The 20458-nt window shown below is 40.5% G+C and overlaps 1 protein-coding gene across 1 annotated transcript in view; it reads left to right on the top strand.

The window, feature by feature from the left end:
- smyd3 (SET and MYND domain containing 3) overlaps window positions 1-20458 on the top strand; it is a 75027-nt gene that overhangs the window by 39065 nt on the left and 15504 nt on the right. Inside the window, exon 6 of the mRNA XM_076110021.1 lies at window positions 18412-18479. Within this exon, the coding sequence (XP_075966136.1) occupies window positions 18412-18479 (68 nt within the window). The remainder of the gene's footprint in view (window positions 1-18411; window positions 18480-20458) is intronic.

A 20458-nucleotide genomic window follows, 5' to 3' on the forward strand; every position in this document is an offset into this window, starting at 1 on the left:
TGGCTTCTCGCTTGTTCCCCCTCCATCTTTCATCATTCCATTGTGTCTTGTCTTGTCTTGTTAGATGTAAGTGTGATGAAAAATCGACAATTATTGTGATGCTGCACTTCATGATAACTAACATTTTCTATGTTTCTGTTAACTGTCCATATGGTCTGTTTTAAAATGTCAGCCTCCTGTAGTAAGCTTACATGTTTTGCATTTGAGTACGTACATTGTGAAGTTGTGGAGCAGGTAAATTTATTAATATTAGGTCATCATCTATTCCACACATATTCCTTCATTTCCCAAGCACTAGTTTTCTCTTTCCCTGTCTCCTTTCTGTAGAGGTCACCATTAATATCCTCTACCTTTAGGGGATCTATGAATCAATAACTCGGATCACACACACACACACACACACACACACACACACACACACATATATATATATAGTGAAGCAAAGAGGCCAGTTCTATGTAGAGTTGTGCTGCAAAGAGGACATTGACATTTTCTCACTTTTGTCATAATTTTCCGTCATGGATTTCTTTTTCCACATTTCTCTTTCTCTGGCTCATTATCTCCCATCTTCTTAATCTCTGCATCAAATGTCATTGTCCAAAGTTTTAGAATGCACACACACACTTTCCCAACATCACTGGAGATGCCAGAGCTGCTACCTCAGTGTCATGTACAGCTGGTGTGCGTGAGCTCCACTAAGCAGAAAAAATGGTCTTCCAGTAGATTGCACAAAACACACACACACTAACACACACACACACTGGTTGCTCCAATGTCGACAGGCTCCTCTGTGTTTTCTATTTCTAGGAACTCTGTACTGTGAAACGTAACCAACAACACAGCAAACAGTTCATTATAGATATACATATTGAAGACAGACAGATACATTATACACCACAACATGTCGACCAGAAAGACATCGAATAGCTTGCCTCCACATGTGTGCTCACATACCGATGCACATAGCACCTCCACACATGATAGATATGTTGCATTCACAAGGTATCAGACAGACAATAGACGGACATGTTCAGAAAGGCACAGGAAAAAGGACGACAACAAGACAAAAAGAAGCCGTCTACCGTTACTGTTGCCGTTATTCCCTTGTCTGCTAAAATGATACCTGGTTTGCGGTCTGCCTGATTCCATGTGAATGCAACATTACTGAGATATTTTGTTGAGTGATGCTATGGCAGAGCGGATAAAACCCGTGCCATAGCGTGCCGGTCTCCAGTCCAGGGACCTGTATCTAGGACCAGATGGAAACAGTGTGAAGAATGGGTTGAGGGGTCTTGTGCTATAGTGTGTGTGCTCTGCATTTAATGGCTTTGCTGTTGAGTGGTTGGGGGTGGGAAGGCCAATAATTATAAATAAATCACCAATTGACTATAATTTCTGACTTAATAGACTTCTAAACTGCTTTCTCCATGCTAGAATCATATGAGCACTTTAAGGACTTTGTTGTGGGTGAAAGCTTCTACCAACTGGGAGGTAGTAGAGAGAGAGAGAGAGAGAGAGAGAGAGAGAGAGAGAGAGAGAGAGAGAGAGAGAGAGAGAGAGAGAGAGAGAGAGAGAGAGAGAGAGAGAGTGAGGGAAGAGAGAGAGAGAGAGAGAGAGATGAGACGAGGAGAGAGAGAGAGAGGGAGAGAGGAGAGAGAGGAGAGAGAGGAGAGAGAGAGAGAGAAAAAAAAAATAAATATGAGAATGGAAGCTGGGACTCTGTGATGCAGACTGAAGGGTTATTTGTCTGACCACTGCGAGTGAAAGGACCCAACCCTCCCTGCAGGAATGAGTGTGTGTTTGTCATATTTCCATCATGCTGTTTGAAGCTGCTGGTAGAAGCTAGCCTCCAGACAGTCACCTGCTGTTGTTGACTTCTACCCCCAGACCTGTGTGTGTGTTCATTCATTTTTTTCTTTGTCTTTCCACTTTCACTTCCTGTTTCCCTCTCTAGTCCCTCTATCTTCTCTTTCTGTGTGTCTCCTTCATCTCTCCCTCTGGCGATGCCCACGTTTCTGTAGCCATTTGTTGAGTGATGGGCTCATAAAACCAATGTTCAAGATAGCAAGGCCGTGTCTCGAGCAGGAATGTATTTTGAGTTGATAAAGTTTGCCAGCATTGGCGACCCTTTTAGGGATTACACTGTATTTCTTTATGGTGTAGTTGATGGGTTGGATATTGTTTTATCAGATGCTTTTAGACAACATGGTATACCTGAAGAGTGAGCAAGTAGGACGAGGTGGGGTATTCAATTTGGATTTATTTGCTGTAGCTGGTGAATCATTTGCTTAAGATTTGCTAAGATGCATTAGGATCCTTTATTTTGTAAGTTACTATTTAATGTTTAAACAACACAATCTTGTTTAAAAATGTGAACCAGTAGATAGATGTTATCCTGGTTAAACTCAATCAATTATTGGCTAAAGATATCCAGCATAATTAAATAATTCTGCTGCACTTTCATTTCCTACCTCTGCAATTTCCCTCCTCTTTTTTCTTTCTTTGATTATTACGTTTTTTGTCTTTCCTGTTCCCCGTGCGACTTTCCTTCCTGGGCAACTCTATTGTAGACTGTATCGGGCTGAAGGACCGCATAGGTTCATGGGACTGTATTATGGCGTGTGCCCGTCAGTGTATTTTGATAATGATCGATTCATGTTATGGGTGTGCATTTATGTAAAGAAGGTATTTGTGTGGTTAGTTTAGTGTTGATGTTGATTTACAATGTGGTTACCGTGACCAGGCCTGTGTGCAGGTTGATGGTTTCTGGGCAGTGTGTGTGAGCAGAGCTCTTCAATGTTCAGAAAACGATACAGATAGTTGAGAACTTTGTTTCATGAATAAATTGTCCCATGCAGTTTCCCACACTCTCTCTGCTCTCTCATCAATCCCTGTTTTTCCTTCTCTCCCCTCATCTTTCTTTTTTATTATTCTTTGTCTACCCCAACTTTCTTCTCTGCCTTTGGGGCTCGTGGTTTGTTCCTGAGACAAAAATATCATCCATGGAGTTTCACTAATGAAGTATTTCAAGTGTGTGTGCATTGTGTGTGTGTGTGTGTGTTGTGCTGAAGTGACTCTCGCTCTCTCCCAGGGTAGCAATCAGTAAGAGGTTAGTTCTATTTGTTGTATTTGTTCTGTGGAGTTTAATAAATAAGTGGGAATAAATAAATGAATTATTGAATAATATGAATTATAAATTGGAAAGTGTTTCTATAGACAACACACGCGGTGAATGAATAATGAACTGTTGCTTAGCTCCATAGTTACACAATCATAAAGGCCCCATGTTTGTTGAAAAGTAGAAAACAAACAGGCCTGTGGTTCATCTAAGGAGTAAAGAAAAGTATTTCACTGACTATGTGGACAATTTAAGGACAAATTGAGGACAATGTAAAGGGAGTGTAACTGTTTTTATGTTTGTATAAAGCGTGAACTTAAAAGTTCAGGCTTTGTGCAACTTAAAGGAAAAGTTCACCCAATAATAACTGTCATAATCTGCTCACCCCGGTGTGTCTTGTCAGCAACATCTCTTGTGTTTAGACTCATTTTCTGGACGTGATTAATTGATGAAATAATCAATATATATATATATATATATATATATATATATATATATATATATATATATATATATATATATATATATATATATATATTGATAATAAAAATCATTGTTGCAATACATAAGTATGAAGTAGATCAGAGGAGCGGTTCTCGAGATATGCGAAGAACACATAGACAGACAGAACATCCTTACCCTTTTTTGTTCTATATTAATTAATACAAACACAGGCTTTGACATTTACAATAGTTTTGTCTGAACTTGTTTAACAGCAGAGCTTTGTGACATGTGTGTTAAATGTTTTCTCGATGAGCTTCATTAGTGTTTCAGTTGATAGCTTTAAATTCATGCTGTACATGTTGTTTTAGAGGCTTTTTCATCCACCAGGAATCTGTCAAAGTGCTTTTCTCTAGTCGGTGAATCCCAAAATATCAGTGTCTCATCGTCTCCTCATTCTTTTGTGTGTGTGTGTGTGCGTGTGTATGTCTGTGTTGTTTGGTGTGTTTGTGTGTGTGTGTGTGTGTGTGTGTGCGTGCGCGCAATTGCATGTTCACTGTAGGAGATGGATGAGGGTAATTTCCATTGGCCCAGGCACTACTTTATCACAATAGTGTACACACACACACACACACACACACACACACACACACACACACACACACAAACTGTTTATACATATATAGCCCAAGGCACTATTGTATCACTATAAGAAACAAACATTGGGTTTTAAATCAAAAGCAGATTGCATTATACCTCTATACATGTCACACACACGCACATGCAGAAATACGTGGTGCACAAGTACACATAGATGCTCACTCTTACATGTGAAAGGTGCATGGACACTTATGGATGCTACACAAGGGTAAAGGTCAGTGTGAAGACAACACAAACAAACAGGAGCACACGCTCCATCAGAGGTGAGAGGGATGAAACCACTTTCAGTCGATTTTTTTTAAACTTCTTCTTCTCCAGCTATGTTTTAAGTGCAGTCTCATTGTCTTTTTTTAAATAAAATGTAAGTCACAGTTTATATTTAAATAATTAACTAGCTGAAGCAAAACTGTATTGTACAAAAGTTGAGTATTCGTGGTTAAATGATACTTTTGAGATTTTTTTGTCCTTTCTTTAGGACAAGCCTTCTCATATCCACACTGTTCCCAATTATGCTAATTCCCTGATTGCATGTCTTCTTGCTAATGACACTAGCTACATTAGGAGTCTCTGTTCTGTGAAGGACACACAGATGGATGTGTGAGTGTAGGAAGCATTTAAGTATATACCGACACGATGAGCTGTAGATGACAGGGTAGCATTACCTGTGTTGTTGTTTGTCATAATGATTTATTGAAAAGTCATAGTATACACAGTCCTGGCTCACAGGAATCAGGTCAAAGGTCAAGGTAATGCTGTAACTTCAGTTACAGTAATCCAAACGAATGCTGAACTTGTATCTTAAACTCATTTTAGTTATTGATTGATGGTTGAAAACTCACTGTAAGTAGCTTCTGTGTCCAACTTCTGATGGTTGCATTTAAGTAACCTGTCTCACTAACCAGTACATGTACAATTTAAAGGAACAGTGTGTAAGTTTTAGTGACATCTAGTGGTTTGTGGCAGGTTGCAACCAACTAAATACCCCTCAGCTCACCCCTCCCTTCCCAAGCTTATGGAGAACTACGGTGGCCTTTAGGTATAGATTGAGTACAACTAGGAGCTACTCTTATCAATACTCTGCTTTTCTACATGACTATCTGCTCGCGCTTCATGGAAGACGACCCACTCCCTATGTAGATACAAATGGCTTTTTCTAAGCTAAGGAACATTTAATTTCGGGTGATTATACACTGATTAAAACATAGTTATGAATATTATATTCCATTGCTGCCAATTAGTCCCCCTAAATGTTACACATTGTTCCATTAAAATGCATTTACATGTTGTATCTAGTTACCTCTTTGCTTTGGCCTCTGCAGTAAAAGTAAATAATATTAAACTAATTGTGGTTTTCAACTGCAGTGCAAGTCTTTTTACTTTTGGTTGACACGGAATATATTTCTGTGTTGATGGCATATTTATTCAGCATAAGTATATTGTGAACTAAAATTTGATTCTAGATTAAAGATATTTTCAGATGAAATGCAAAGATTGAAAAGACTTACTCTATCAAAAGAGTTGGTAAGCACAGGTAAAGCATGAAAGCCCATTTTCTTTTATTTATTCATTCATAGGTGAAGCCCAAAACGGTGTCTACAGAGCATAAATAAAACTAAGGAGACGGGTTGTTTGTTGATGTTTTTTGGTTCTAGTTGTCCATGCCTACGCTCAGGAAACTGGAAGTCTCAGTCTCTCTCTCTCTCTCTCTCTCTCTCTCTCTCTCTCTCTCTCTCTCTCTCTCTCTCTTAAACACAGCTGTAATGGGTATGGTGTCATTATTAGGAGTATGAGTATTGATTAAACAGTATCTGTGCCATAAAAACACCATTATCATTACAACATGGTCCGCTCAAAACATTCAGGAGCACACATGTAGCGTATAAATGCACAAGCGTTTATGGGTATGGTTGTAATGTGTAAGCATTTAGACATGCCTGAACACACACACACACACACACACACGCACACACACACACACACACACAGGTATATGCACACAGAGAATTGGATGAAGCATTTGACCTATAACCTGACGGTCTTCCTGGAGTGGGAGATAATTGTAGTTTTACAACCTCAGGGATTATGTGCGTGTGTGTGTGTGTGAGAGAGAATAAAACCCATTGATAGAAGAGGATTATGTGTGTGTAAAAACATGCATCTGGGTGTGTGCCTGTAATGATACGGGGGTATCTAGAGAGAAGACCGTCCTGTATATTATATCTTTAAGAAGGTTGCCATTAAAATAATAGTTTTTAGAAATATGATATAATACAGATTTTCCCTTTAGCTCAAAAATACTTACCTACACCATCCATCCATCCATCCATCCATTTTCCCACCGCTTATCCGGGGTCGGGTCGCGGTGGCAGCAGGTCAAGCAGGCCGACCCAGACCTCCCTCTCACCGGCAACATGTTCCAGCTCATTCTGGGGGATCCCGAGGCGTTTCCCAGGCCAGCTGGGAGATGTAATCTCTCCAGCGTGTTCTGGGTCTTCCCCGGGGTCTCTTCCCAGTTGGACGTGCCTGGAAAACCTCCAGTGGGAGGCGTCCAGGAGGCATCCTAATTAGATGCCCGAACCACCTCAGCTGACTCCTTTCGATGCGAAGGAGTAGCGGCTCGACTCCAAGCTCCCTCCTGATGACCGAGCTCCTTACCCTATCTCTAAGGCTGAGGTTACCTACACACACAGTCGTATTGATCAAACAGAGACGCGTGTTCTTTAGAGATCTTTGGACTCTCATCCCACTTTCGCATACTTTTTGCATTATGTGTGTTCAAATTAGGGCTGTCCTCGACCAAAGAAATCCGTAGTCGACTAACACTCATACGATTTTGTCGATTAATCGATTAGTTGATTTAGTCAACATCTGTAAAATTGAGTTTCTCTACAAAGAATCATGCAAAAACACCACTTTAAATCTTGTGTTTGCTAGAGATCTGCACATTAGTTTATTGGAAACAAGTCTTTAAGCATGAAAAAGCCTTAAAAAAGGACTAATCGACTTAAACCAAAACAAGAGGAGGCCCTAGTTCAAAGACGCACACAAATAAAGTGCTGTGGGTTGTTTTTGCACATATGGGACAAATGTCATAATTGAGAAAATAGACAATTAACTCAAAATCCAGCTAATATGCAGGAGCTTCATGCAAGCACAATTTAAAACCATAAGGAGAGGAGTGTACATTATACAGTGCATAAATGAATAAGTTGAGTCTCGTGTTTGTATTTCATAAATCAGCCACAGTCAAATCCAGCACAACATTCAAATGTTACATTTGTAAGTACATTGACTGATGGGTGCCATTTTTTTTATGCGCAGTATCTTGTGATTGCCTTTGTGTCACCCAGGGTTAAGCATGAAAGGGATGTTTTAGTTGTGAGATGAAAGTTATGGATGCTGAAAATGCACAAAGAAAAAGAAAACATTCAGAGCCTTCGGATGAGGGAGATGAGGGGAAGGAAAGAGAGCCTTCGGAGTGGAAGGAGGGAAATCTTTTCTCCTGGGAAACACCCTTTGAATCAGACTACGGCAGAGCAGTCAAGCAGTAAAAACCGATTTCCTATAAAGAATACTGCTCTGAAAACAATAACCTGCTCTTTTTATCTTTACCCAGCCTTATTCTTCTGGTTTAACCTGCACCCACACTCGGCTAAACTTTGCTCTTCTTTTCCTGTTTTCCCATTTCTTGCTTAAGTCTTTTATCGAACTGTATTTCTTTCTTTATTTCTTTTCTTGTTGATATGCAAAAACTCAGCAGTGAGCGAAACAGAGTAAGTAAGAGATGAGAAACTAAATCGACCTCTCTGGTCACGTCTGTATACGTAAGCAGCAGTGATACTGAATGTGCTGCAGCTGTAGGCCATACTCAGCTACGATTCACTGTATAAACACCACTATCTCCGCATGTGTTTGAGATTGCATGTGAAGCATGCATGTTGTGTTGAAAATCAATGTTGGGTGTAACCTTCACCACTCACTGATCAAAGACCTGCTTCACATGATATTCAAAAGTCAACCTTTACTGGACCAGGCAATTTACTGTGGGAATGTCATGACAGACATGATTTAAACACATTTAAAACACACACACCTACACACACACATAGTGTCTCCAGCTGTTAATATACAGTGTAGCAAAGCCAGAACTAAACATCCTAATGTGTGTGTGTGTGTGTGTGTGTAAGTAAGTAAACGATATACAGTATGTTCCATAAATCTGCCTCCATGTGTGTGTGTGTGTGTGTGTGTGTGTGTGTGTGTGTGTGTGTGTGTGTGTGTGTGTGTGTGTGTGTGTGTGTGTGTGTGTGTGTGTGTGTGTGTGTGTGTGTGTGTGTGTGTGTGTGTGTGTGTGTGTGAGTGAGAGAACATATGGATGTAGCAGCTCATGAGCTGAAAATGTGCCAACTTGACAAAAACACATGTGGACTTTCTTTTCATATTTCTCAGAGATGATTGGTTATCAGCATGGAACTGAGTCATTAGAGAGTAAGAGGCAATCTTGTGTTCGATTACATACACACACACCCCGGGGCTAATGGTGTGTGTGTGTGTGCACACACCACATATTAGCTTGTGATTATGTACACACACACACTCTCTCTCTCTCTCACACACACCCACACTATGTGTTGGTATAATAGACACAAACACTGCATACGTACGTACGTACGTGTGTGTGTGTGAGAAAGGTTTGGAGGTGTATTTGAGTGTTTGACCACACCAGTAAACCACACTACTGTTCTGAATGTATTGTCTGTCATCCTCATAGATTCATGTAAAACCAAAGAAATGAAAAACATGTTAGCATGGAGCATTGTACCAACAGTCTTCTACGGACACAGATTTTGATATCCGTGTTCTCGTCACTGATTGGTTGCCCATCGTGGTGAAGTCTTGCTGTAATCCCTGACAGATTTCTGTCTAAAACCTCTTGGCTTCGGGGCAGCACTTTTCAAAGCGGTTGCTTGTAGCTGTAGCCTTCCACTCAATATGCTGCTCGAGGTTTTCCCAGGATGCACCTCTCTAATTCAGCCCGCCTGCTCTCGTTCACGCTCAGCAACTTCACGATCAAGTTTACTAACGAGTTTAAACACATTTATGCTCCACTCTCCTCCCTCCTTCCCTCCCTCTCCTGTATCAAGCCTTTGCTCACTCATTGTTTTGTCTTTTGCCATGTCTTCCCATCTCATCCCTTCCTTACCTCTCCCACCTTTTCCTTCCCTTTCCCTCCCCTGATCATGTCTATCTCTCAGACTCTCTCTCTTAACCCCTCCTGAGACGGTTTGGTTTTACGCTTGTTTGAACAGAGACGGACTCTTGGGGTGTGTGGTGAGCAATGAAAAAGAAGGGAGGGAGTAAATACAAAATAAAAAACAGAAGGGTATCTTGTGTTGTTCCTTTTATCAAATGGACCATAAGAAACACTTCAGTATCGCAGGGAGTCCCTTCCCTCTGCTCTTTTCTGCTCCTTTTTTCAGTTCTTAGATTGGCATTCATGGGTTTTGGAATGTCATTTTCATGTGACATTTGCTTAATTTTCAGGTAATTTAATTTGAAGAGCAATAACTTCATACATGTATATCCAAGTCTCGAGGTGGGAAGGTTGGACAAGGTTGAAATGAGCCTGAAAGCAGGAATATGAAAAGAGTGTGTCCACGCACAAGAAACAAAAAAATTTAGTTTTGTTAACTTTTAAATTATTTTTTGCAGAATTTTATGTCTTTATTAGTGAGTTAACAGTTGAGAGGCGACAGCAAATGAGGGGAGAGAGAGAGATGAGCAATGAAATGCAACAACGGTACCCGCCCCACAGTGACAGCAACAAAGCCTGGCAGGGAAATATTGAAGCTGCCAATTCTGCGACAACAGAAATGCGCAAATGGGATGACATTAAAAATAAATACATTGACCTAATCTTGACTGGGTGCATGTAGCTAGTAGCTACAGAGGTACAGCGGCGCTCTGGGATGATGATAAGGTAAACTGCACTGTCAGCGGTCCAGTCAGAAGTGCAGTTGGACACTGATTTAGTTTGAGTATGTCCTTCAGATGGTACTGTGGCTCAAGCGCAGACCTTTCGGCTATGAAATAATGTTGTGGATTTTTACTATCGCTGTTGCCTGCAGCGTCACACATCCAACAGCCTTTCAGCAAACGCATGGTGCACTCTGTGGCAGCAGGTGCACACAGGACAGGTAGCTGACTGCTCCTGAGGGGTCATCTCATTAGGACATAACCTCTGTCACCTACAGGCCAACCAGTTTGCAGCACTGAAGTGAGGCAGCCTTTTATTTAGGCTCCACTCAGTTAATGGAGAAGGGAACAGCACCAGCAGGTCATGGCTCCCTGTTTACCACGTGTGGTAGTTTAAAGTCACGTTACAGATACATTTCATCTTTATGAAGTGTTAGTGTGTGCATCTTAATTACAGAGAGTGTGTTTAAGACGGTGCTGACTCATGTATAATACATCTCTTTGTAGACCTCTTTATTGCACTTGGTCTTATACATACTCTTATACGCATACATTTTGAGGAAACATGGTGGTAAAAATGAAGGAAAAATATAGAGATCTTTGTACAAATCAGTTAAAATACCTTTTTTTTTGCATTTGACCTATCCGGAAATATGGAGCAACACTGGCCAGAAAACATGACTCCAAATAAAATGCTAGTTGATGAATGTATGTCCAATATTTGCTTTTAGCTGAAATGTGATCATGTGCACATTTTGTAAATATGGCCCAATTAATAGTAATATAAACAAAAATGGTAGAGAGAGATATTAGTAATAGTGATTAAAGCTAGAAAGAAAAGTGTGTGTGTCTGTACGTTTAGCCTTGTTTTCTTTCCTTATATTTCCTCAGTAATTCTGTCTGTTTGTCTGCTTGTCTATAGAGAGATGAAAGAACCTTGGTTCGGTCATAAATACTTTATCAAAGCATTAATAGTGCACACACACGCCACAGATAGATGCAGCCTTTGATTGGGTCTGATGGCCTTTGTAGTGTTTTCCAGATTGGCAGTAATTGAACCAATTCCAGCAACATTAAAGACATAAACCATCCAGTCACAAGTCTTTTGAACTGACATGACAGGACAAAGCAAACCAATTCCTCCGATATGAGATGACAGGACCTCCAGCTCCCCACCGTCCCAAACCCCCATCCCTCCACTTAGAGACGTGCCACCCGTATATGTTTCCAAGATGTCACTGAAATCATTTTGATCTGCCCCTCCCTCGCTGAATACTTAGAAGGTTAGTTTACCCGTCTCAGGGGTGAATTCACGAAAGGATTGCGAAGCTTTTATGGTGGCTAAACCTGCACAAACAAGAAAAAAAGAAACCATGTAATTCTCATAGCCCACAAAGGGTGAAATGCACCTTGACTGCACTGCCAAGCGTCTCTGTAGTCCTAGGTCAAAAAAATACATTTTCTATTTCTCTCTGCCATTGTTCTGCCTGCTGTGTTCTTGGCACAAATGTGACAATGTACATACTGTATACTTTTGGGTTTATACTCGCCGTGGTGAAGCCGGTGCAAGCTGCACGGGCCATGAATGACATCATTACGTCGGCTTTGTTTATACTCGCGCATTCACAGACGGCGTGCGAGCTCCGAGCGCATACAAGAGCGTTTATTCCCCGAAACACCACAGGGCAAACAAACTAAATGTACTGTGAAGAAGCTCAAACACCAGGAGTGTAACTATTTGTGGCAGTCATATCTGAAAAGCTCTAATCATGCGCGCTGTTCACGCATAGTTACAAAAAATCAGAGGTGCATGATTAAGCACCGCGACCACTTGGGCACTTTGGCACTTTGGCGAATGTGCCGCTTCCCGGGGAAGTGAACTTAAAAAAGAAATATCCCCATTAGTGCAATGAGATCACAGAAGATAAAGTGTGGGGAGGAGATCAACATAATATATGAACTTTGACATCATCAGTGAGCAAAAACAACAAGTTTACACTTAATTACGATTCGTCCACGACATCCTGTTTTTGACGTTTTGCCGGTAACACTCGTTGACTTCTTGCTTCTTCACTGTACATTTTGTTTGTCCGCCCTCTGCCGTTTATGAGAATAATGCAACAAACAGGACATTGAGCACAAGCGCCTTTGTGCGTGCTTGTAGCATCAAGATTAAACGAAACACCAAGTCGCAACGAAAAACCAATTACTACGGTCACTAGAGCGCTTTGTTGGTTCAATGAAAACGTATGTCGTTTTTGCCGCTGTAGTTCTTCTTGGAAGGACAGTCTCATCTGTTTAAATACGGGGGGGGGGGGGGGGGGGGGGGGGATATGTCCGACTCAGTTTGAATACTGTAAGTTTTGAGATTTGCTTTTGGGGGTTTGATGTTGAAGTTATGACATTTAGAGATTCATTACAGAGTGCACGTTATCCATTTAACTAAAAACTACAAGTTCAATATTTACCTTTTTGGTAGAACTGAAGTATTGAATTCAGTGTAGTACTTGTGTATGTCTGTATCTTTGTAATAACATCTATTTGTTTTTTACAATAGTGTTTTCAGAACTGACAGTATGACGTACAAAATATATCATGAGTATAAAAAAGTGACATTTTTTGTTTTTTATTCCCCCCCAGAAGATGACATTTTGTGTGTTTTTGATCTTTTTATTTTCCACATCACGGGTTCTTCACACCCTTCACTCGTCCGCCTGTCTTTGCCTCTGTTCCTCTATCTCGCATTCATCATTTCTACACATTTCATCCAAATCTAATCAGCAGAAATATTGTGTGTGACAGGCAGAAAAATAAATGAGCAAACAAATGAATGGCTGTGGGGACTGACATTTTCTGCACCGTCTTGAAGAAAAGCTTTCGGGACAAAATGCACGCTTTGATATCTTTTGTAGAGATGCAGTAATTGTTTAATTCTCCACAGTGGGAATGGCAGGAGCTGAATCACATCAGGCCTGTAATCCCCATTAAGAGCCTGCTGTTATTCACTGAAGATGGATAGAAAGTAGCCCTCCAGACACTGTAACTCTCTGGCTTTCTCTCAAACTGGTCCCTCCTTACGGGCACTTCACCACCTCATCTGAACCCACACTCGCTGCTGTGGAGGGCTCTCTTTATTAATGGGGAGGTTATAAATAAACAGGTCAACTGTGGGAGACTCTCAACATCTCTCATCAAAGTAGAGAACAGCCGTCCCCATGGTTACTGATGACATGGTTATATTACTATTGCTATTACTGTTGTAATACGCTTCTCAAATGCATATAACACCTCGAAACCAGTGAGCTTATTCTATAGGAAAAATAAGTGATGAAAGGTTTAACCTCACCACACATTCTGTATGTGTATCTAAAGTAGAGCTGCAACCATTAAATATGTTTACAAATAATCTGCCAAAAAATGTTCTCTATCAATCTTTACGATATCATAGAATAGTGAAAAATGCCCATTATAATTTCCCAGATCTGAAGGTGACATATTGAACACATTTGAGAATCTGGAACCAGATATGTTTTGCAAAAAAAATACTTCAGCAATCAATAAAATAGATTTTTGCACATGTTTATTTTATTACTTTATTTAACAAAGGCACAACACAACGGTTGAGCTCATTTGCATAGGGTTAGGGTCACCTCTGGCTCATCCCCTGGTCTCCCTAACATTGTTGAAGTGGTGGTGGCACAAGACCACGAGTTATTTTATACATCAGGCACATTTCTGTGAAACCGAAAAAAATATCAAAGGTCAACAATTATACTTCTGAATGATTGTTTGTATCGAGTGTTGTCACGCCTACCTGGGACTGGTTTGTAGCACAGTAATGCTTGATTTATAATTCTGCAGCACACCAGGCATATATACTAGTACTGCGAAGGATTGCACGTGGCATGTATTCATTTTCTGTTGATCGATTGATCGACTCATCAGTTTATTTCTAGTTTAAAGCCACCGTAAAAAGCAATGTGGAGGTTAAAAGTAGCAACGCTTCAGGTTTGAAGAAGCAACAAGACCTACATGTGACTCTCATTTGTGCAACGTTTACTGAATTGTACAGCAGCAATGCTTCTCTGTAATGGAGCATCTTAAGTTCAGCTATGGATCACATTTTCTGTTGAAAAACCTGGTGGTCATCTCAAAAAAGCTCTCTAGTGAATGGAGTTGATTGACCCCATGTTTGTCACAGTTTAGCTTAATGTGACATCAGTTGTCAACAAACGGTAAAGCAGTGGTTGATGAGAACAAAGACCAGTTTAATGTGTCTGTTGACAATTTCTGGGTACATTTGTCAATGTGGGGACACCAGCTGCAATAGATCACGTTTTAAGTCTGATGGCGTGATCCGTCCTGCGTCTGTAGAATTTTTTTAATTTAATTTTACTTTCGTGCAGACAGGAAGAGGCAGAGAATGAAAACAGGAAGAGAGGTTAGGAGTCAGTGAGGGAGGAGAGGAAGCTGTACGAGACAAATAGAAACACACAGGAATGAGATTCAGATGTGGATGTTCTGCACAGATGATTCTTATCCCCAGAGAGAGAGAGAGAGAGAGAGAGAGAGAGAGAGAGAGAGAGAGAGAGAGAGAGAGAGAGAGAGAGAGAGAGAGAGAGAGAGAGAGAGAGAGAGAGAGAGAGAGAGAGAGAGAGAGAGAGAGAGAGAGAGAGAGAGAGAGAGAGAGAGAGAGGGTGTGTGTGTGAGAGAGAGAGATCTATGCCCAGCTGAGTGCCCTACCACTGTTTGTTTACATTTCCTCTACACTTCATCACCCCCTCCCTCTTCTCAAAACCATCCTTTCTGTTCTCTCTGCACGGCCGTCCCTTCATCCCCGCTGTCACTAACCAATGCTGCCTTTTCCTAATGAGGTGAAAACTGTGGGGGACTCCTTGACAGGAGAAAGGTGTATGACGTAAGCAAAATGAATTAATAAATGACAAAAAATAAACATACCACTTTTAGTGGACTTACATCGACGGTGAGGAGTTGCCCCGAGCGGTTACATTGCAGCCTGTTTAGCGACTGCCGTCTGTGTTCTCCCCAAATACTGGACCAACTTCAAAAATAGTTGTCCCCATTAGCTAAGACACATAAACGTCTTAATAGGGAAAATAGGGTCCTGGTTGAAGAATACAGAAGTTACAGTGCTTTTATACCTTAATGTATAGTAATTCATATATAACATATTGCCATATTGTATGATGTGTCTTTCTCTCCCACTTTAATACATGCTTTATGGTACAGATGATGGATGATTGTGAGAACAACTGAATAACTAGGAAGTGTGTGGGATATGAAGAAACAACGATTTGTGTGTGTTTCAGTGTTTTTCTATGTAATCATGTTTTCTCCGGTCGTCTTTATAATTAATAGGTTGAGTAAAAAGCCTCATTTCCCATGAGACCCGACTCTTATGTTGTTTAATAAAACTGCATATTTAAATCTATCTTGCTGAGTTCTGATCCTGGTGTGAAGCAGGAGAACATCTGTCTGTGGCTCACTTTAAATCTCACGCTCCCTCTCTGCGTACCTCTGTCTGCCTCTTTATCTTTATTCTGAATACTAATCTTACTGAAATCATTCATCTACTTTCTTCGACCCCATGCAGACATGCACACCACGACCACCAGCACACTCAAACACACTTGTTTACCAGCACTAGCTCAGTAATTGACACATCAAAGACCTTTTTTCGATTCTTTTTTTGTTCTATTATCTTTCACTTATTTTATGTTTATTGCTTTTCCCTTTCATCATCACTCTCTGTCTCTAACTTTGAAACAACTTCTTCCAGCATTTTGTTATTCAAACCTTCTCTGCGCCAACTCTGTTAGTTAAAAGAAACAAACCATCTCCCCCTCATTTGAAATCTCTCCTTCGTCTCCTGAAAGCTGGGACTCTTTCATTCATTTGTTCCTGAAATGTGTCCTTTAAATCCTGCAGACCACCCAGGTGCATTGTGGGAGGTTCATACACATACGTGTTAAATCATGATCAGTATTTAGATTTATGATAAAGTTAGATTGAGTCTAAGTTTGAGTTGTGTCTTGTAGTTTTAGGAGGAAAGATCCTCGACTCACTGTTGATTTGATTTGTGTTTTGTGGTTAGGTTTGTGTTTAAAACAATGTGTAAGGATTTAGATAAATATATGTCAATACTTGATTTGTCCCAAATTAAAATGTTCATCATAGTATTTGAACTTAATTAGATAACCTTACAATGTGACATTGAGGAGTCTCGCTGTACTTTTTGCTTGATTGGGCACGTTGTGATCATTTTGGCTCCATTTGTACCATTTGGTCAGTTTCTACTAATGAAAAGGAAGTTTATTTTCCAATATATCATCATCATCATCACTCTACACCTAAAAACAAGTGTAAGCGTGAAGACGTGATGCCTGTATATAAGATGTAATCACATTCAACTACATTCATTCACTCATACATACATACATACATACACTCACTCACACATACATACATACATTCACTCATACATACACTCACTCACACATACATACAGTACACACTCACTCATACATACACTCACTCACACATACATACATACACTCACTCATACATTCACTCACTCATACATACATACATACATACACTCATACATACACTCACTCACACATACATACATACATACACTCATACATACACTCACTCACACATACATACATTCATTCACTCATACATACACTCACTCACACATACATACAGTACACACTCACTCATACATACACTCACTCACACATACATACATACACTCACTCATACATTCACTCACTCATACATACATACATACATACACTCATACATACACTCACTCACACATACATACATACATACACTCATACATACACTCACTCACACATACATACATACACTCACTCATACATACACTCACTCACACATACATACATTCATTCACTCATACATACACTCACTCACACATACATACAGTACACACTCACTCATACATACACTCACTCACACATACATACATACACTCACTCATACATTCACTCACTCATACATACATACATACATACACTCATACATACACTCACTCACACATACATACATACATACACTCATACATACACTCACTCACACATACATACATACACTCACTCATACATTCACTCACTCATACATACATACATACATACACTCATACATACACTCACTCACACATACATACATACATACACTCATACATACACTCACTCACACATACATACATACACTCACTCATACATACACTCACTCACACATACATACATACACTCACTCATACATTCACTCACTCATACATACATACATACATACACTCATACATACACTCACTCACACATACATACATACATACACTCATACATACACTCACTCACACATACATACATACATACATACATACATACACTCATACATACACTCACTCACACATACATACATACATACATACATACATACACTCATACATAATACGTACATACTTAGTGTTGCAGTCTGTAGAAGGCCTCTTAAAAGTCTAAATTACGCTAACAGTATACTGTATGTACAGTATAATAGTTTATCTAAACAGTCACTGGCTTTACAGTCTACAGTGCTCCATCAGTTGTTTAAATCTGATCTACTGCTCTGTTCTTTCCTCCTGTCTCTCAAACATTGATCAAGTTGATGGGGGTAAATTACTTTCATATCAGCTCTGTTCCATAGGAACTGCTAGTTGTTCTTTTATCTGTGTCTTCAGTGTAGTTTTCAAGGAATACCGTCTTTAAACATTTACTCTCAAATGTTTTCACTTTCTCATTTCCACAGGCCCTGAAGGAAACAAAAATATTCCACTTGTTCTCTATTTAAAACCACCTGACGCGATACAACGTTCTGTTGACTCGGTTGATGAAAAATATTACAGATATGTATTTTATTTTAAAAATCTTTTATTATCCTTTCAAAGAAATAATTCCCCTGGCTCTAACATAACCAGGTGGTAATTTAACACATTTAAATCCTTTGCATCTCAAAGCAAAACCCTTGTATGTCATGTTTCAGTTGCAGTGCCAGTGGGGTTTTGCAGGTGCCAAAGACATGAAAAAAATGTTCAGAGCATATGATGAAAGGTGTTGTTGGTTCCCTGAGGCAATTTAACAAATCATCCCTCTCGTCTCCACTTTTTGTATCCTCTTCCTCTCCTTTAGGTGACATGTAATTGTTTCACCATCAGTGACGGAGAGCTGCAGGAGATTGGAGTTGGGCTGTATCCTAGGTAACACACACACACACACACACACACACACACACAAAGGGCAATGTGTGAAGCATATACCTCTAAAAAGCGTCATTAATCTCAATCTAGCTCATAATCATTGTTATAGTTCCTCTATCTCTCTCACTTGTACACTGTAAATGCCACAACATTTAAATGTAGCTCTTGAGTTACCTGCCAGCTCACCGCGCCCCAACCAACCCCACCCGTCCTTTAACCGCTCACTTCCAAAGCCCTCCCCACCCCCATCGCTATCTTCATGACAGTTCTTTGAAGTATGAGGAAGAAGGGAGGATTGTTTTTGTTGTGAGGCCGAAAACTTGAAAATGAATGCTGACAGAAGCTGTTCGATGAAGGGGGGGGGGTGTTGTGATTCTTGTCTGGCATGTGGGAGTGAAACACACAAATACAGACACAGAGCTAGGCGGTATGCACTGTAATCACTGTATTGAGTCCTGGGTGAATAGGGTTGGATTTGGCCTGTCGTTGCACATGTTGTTAGAGCCACACACACACACACACACACACACACACACACACACACTCTCTCCAGGTATCTCAGCCGGTTTATCTGGCTGGTGTTGAAATGTCAGATGGTCACAGTGGCTTTACCAAAGCTCAGCCAAACAGCGTGTGCCTGTGTCAGTGTGTGTCTGCGATTTGTTCCGTAACTCATCCATAAATGATGGGGCCCGTTCGCAGGATGGTCCCCTGCCTATTCATATTTTGGGTTGCCTAGCAACAACTGGGTTTGCTGAGGAGAGGGGGATTGCTCTGCTGAGGCTACACCTCTGTTCACCTTTGTTAATCTCTCTCTACTGTATGTCACTGTTTTTTCCTCATTTGGTGACTTTTCATCCCTCTCCTCTGAGCTCATCTTTCTCTCTGTCTCCCTCTCTGCTAATCAGCCTATTGAAAATATGATGTCAAATCCCATCCGCTGAGGACTTTATCGGGAGCAAATTGATTCACAGTAGGATTGATAACAGCTGCACTTCATATCAACTCAGAGTAGCTCAAACTCATGTGTAGCCACAGCCGAATCCTCACAGATATGCACTGAGATGACAACAGGAAGAAGAGACGAGCTGACAATATCTTACTCTAAAGCCAGTAATCTGTCTCTGTGTGTTCCCTGCATTATCTTGAGAACTGCTCATCCAGTCTACTTCACACTTGGTAGGTGTTTTTCTAGGAACCAAGGGAGTCCCATGTAGAATTTGGTGCAATTATGACATGTAAACACGTTCAATATTAATACCGCGAGAAGGCACGACTTGGGTGACACTAATAACGTTACCACCAGCAAAATACCTCCGTCAATTAAAATCCATGCTCTACTTTACAACCATGGTGGTTATTTTAAAGCAAGCGATTAATACACCTATTTGGAAATTACATTACCTCCGATTAGTGTATTTTACTGATGGTTGTCTTGTGACCGCGAGTAACCGCCACATGGGTGTGTTTTTCGGGGGCAGCTTTGGGAGCCCCAGTTAAACGTCATCCAGCTTTACTTTTCACCCTCCTTCTAACATGTTGAATGTTGATATTGGCAGTTGAAGAAGAACTAAGCTTACTTGAAACTTTACTTCAGAAGTAAAACTATTGACTATTAATAATAAAACCATTAATACAGCAGAGTAAAAGTCCTGCATTCAAATGTTTACTTCCATTGAAGAGTGAACGAGAAGCATCATCAGCGCTATGTGACGTTACTTATATGTACTTAAGGTCGGTTCAAGCTTAAGCTGGTCTCAAACGCAGACCAGAAGTTGAGTGAAATGGAATTTAACAAACACTTAACTCAGAACGTGAACACTACAAGAACACACACGGAATCCAGGGACGAGACAAGAGACGGGGGGGCAAATCCAGCAGGACGAGACAGGGCATGCAGATGTGGGAAACCGGGAGCAGGACACGACAAACAGGCGGGTAACACAAACAATGATCTGGCAGTGGATGACTGGGAGGCA

Source organism: Anarhichas minor, unplaced genomic scaffold (assembly GCF_050575085.1).
Source record: "Anarhichas minor isolate MPS153535 unplaced genomic scaffold, ASM5057508v1 ptg000042l, whole genome shotgun sequence".
In the NCBI taxonomy this organism is placed as follows: domain Eukaryota; kingdom Metazoa; phylum Chordata; class Actinopteri; order Perciformes; family Anarhichadidae; genus Anarhichas; species Anarhichas minor.